At 47.6% G+C, this 1848-nt stretch overlaps 1 protein-coding gene; it reads left to right on the plus strand.

The window, feature by feature from the left end:
• Positions 1-303: 303 nt before the first annotated feature.
• GSTUM_00001318001 (60S ribosomal protein L17) lies at positions 304-1494 on the plus strand (the record flags this gene model as incomplete). XM_002838792.2 has 5 exons in its annotated part: positions 304-335; positions 492-504; positions 581-794; positions 1013-1200; positions 1258-1494. 5 exons carry the CDS (start codon positions 304-306, stop codon positions 1408-1410), a joined length of 600 nt encoding a protein of 199 aa, XP_002838838.1. The 3' UTR covers positions 1411-1494.
• Positions 1495-1848: the final 354 nt, after the last annotated feature.

The raw sequence follows: 1848 nt of genomic DNA on the forward strand, positions 1-1848 counted from the left end.
GAAGCCCGCTCAGCTGTTGTTAACCCATTAGCAGTCACTCAACATTGTAGCAAATTACTTACTCAATTTCGCGGATGCCACTCCCGCCCAGGTAATGATAGCTCAAAAACCTTCGGTTCCCGTGGGGTTTAACCTCGGTATGGATGCCAAACAACCTCTATTCCAGTATTGAAGTGACGTCTACCGTTAGGTGGCGAAGACCCGGATTAACTTACCTACATTGTGATTTCTAGCGATTTTAGAGCCCTCTATGTCTTGAGTATGATATTAATAAGCAATCCAAAGCTGTGAAGTTCAACATGTATGATATCATACCACTCCTGCACGTGTTCTGTGTGACCATTAGGGCATAACCCCACCCCACCACTCAAAGACAGTCTTTCCACACACCATGGGCAAATAGCACTAAATTGGAGAATCATTCTCCACCAACGACCTTAGGAACGACAAACGACCTGACAACCGACGACAACCCGCCCATCAATTTCGAGATCAGCAAAGATGGTTGGTTTTCTTCCTCCCTTGAAGGACACAATTTGCCGGTTTGAAAAATGCTGAATTTTTTCTTCCATAATTGTAGGTCCGATACGCCGCTGTTCCTAATAATCCTTCGAAGTCCGCAAAATCCCGCGGGTCTTTCCTCCGTGTTTCCTTCAAGAACACTCGCGAGACCGCCCAGGCCATCAACCGCATGAAGCTTTCTCGGGCTATTGCTTACTTGGAGAACGTTAAGGGTCACAGGGAGGCTGTTCCTATGAGGCGATATGCTGGATCGACTGGAAGATGCGCCCAAGGTGGGTTTCTGGAGATTTTGCATGCGTCCATTTTGCGTTGAAGTTTGGTCGGATGCGAGGTTTTGGGAATGTGGAGTGGCCAATGGTGCTAGACCGAGGAGGATGTTATTGGACGGATTTTGAGATTCAGTACTCTCACCAAACTGACATTCGGAATGGATATTGAGTTTGGATATACTGGGGATGGATGGAATGTGCTAACGGATATATTTGCACAGGAAAACAATTCGGGGTTTCCCGCGCTCGTTGGCCCGAGAAGTCTGCCGAGTTCCTCCTTGGTCTTCTCCGCAACGCAGAGGCCAACGCCGACACCAAGGGCCTCGATAATTCTAACCTTATCATCTCCCACATTCAAGTCAACCAAGCTCCTAAGCAACGCAGAAGGACATACCGTGCCCATGGCCGTGTACGTTACCAATTTGTCCAGCATTAGCCCCCCCCTAACTGACCCCTCTTTTTGTAGATCAATCCGTACATGTCAAACCCCTGCCACATTGAGGTCATTGTCTCCGAAGCCGACGAAGCCGTCGCCAAGGCTCCAGAGAACAAGCTCGTTAAGCTGAGTGCCAAGCAGAGGGGAAGGTCTTTAGCTGAGCAGAGACGTATCGCTGCCTAACTCTGTTGGCCTACCGGATTACAGGGGGTTTCTGGGTGATGGAGGGTGTATGAAAATAAATTCAAGGGTTTTCTATAACTCGTAGTTGGATCAAGGGGGAGTTTCTTTTTTTATTTCCATCTTGTACTCAAAAAGTTATTAGGGTCTCTTTTTTTTTTCTTTTCCCTCATACTCTATCTTCTCCACTTTCTCGCATCATCCTCTCTAGAAAGCTAGTTAAAGAGGAAATCGCTCTGGATTTCATTCCTTTGCACAACTAGGAGGTTTGGATAGGAGCGTCGCTGGCACAGGTAGTATGGTTGCGACCTGAACAATGGCTTTGTTTGAGCCTCCGTACTAGTAGTGCCGCGTGGTGAACTTAGGACAGTAGGGCCGAATTTTGCTCATCGGTCGGCGCTTTTGAATACTGTAGTAAAGTCATGGCCGGAAAGTAATGAT

Source organism: Tuber melanosporum, assembly GCF_000151645.1.
Source record: "Tuber melanosporum whole genome shotgun sequence assembly, scaffold_285, strain Mel28".
Taxonomy (NCBI): Eukaryota; Fungi; Ascomycota; class Pezizomycetes; order Pezizales; family Tuberaceae; genus Tuber; species Tuber melanosporum.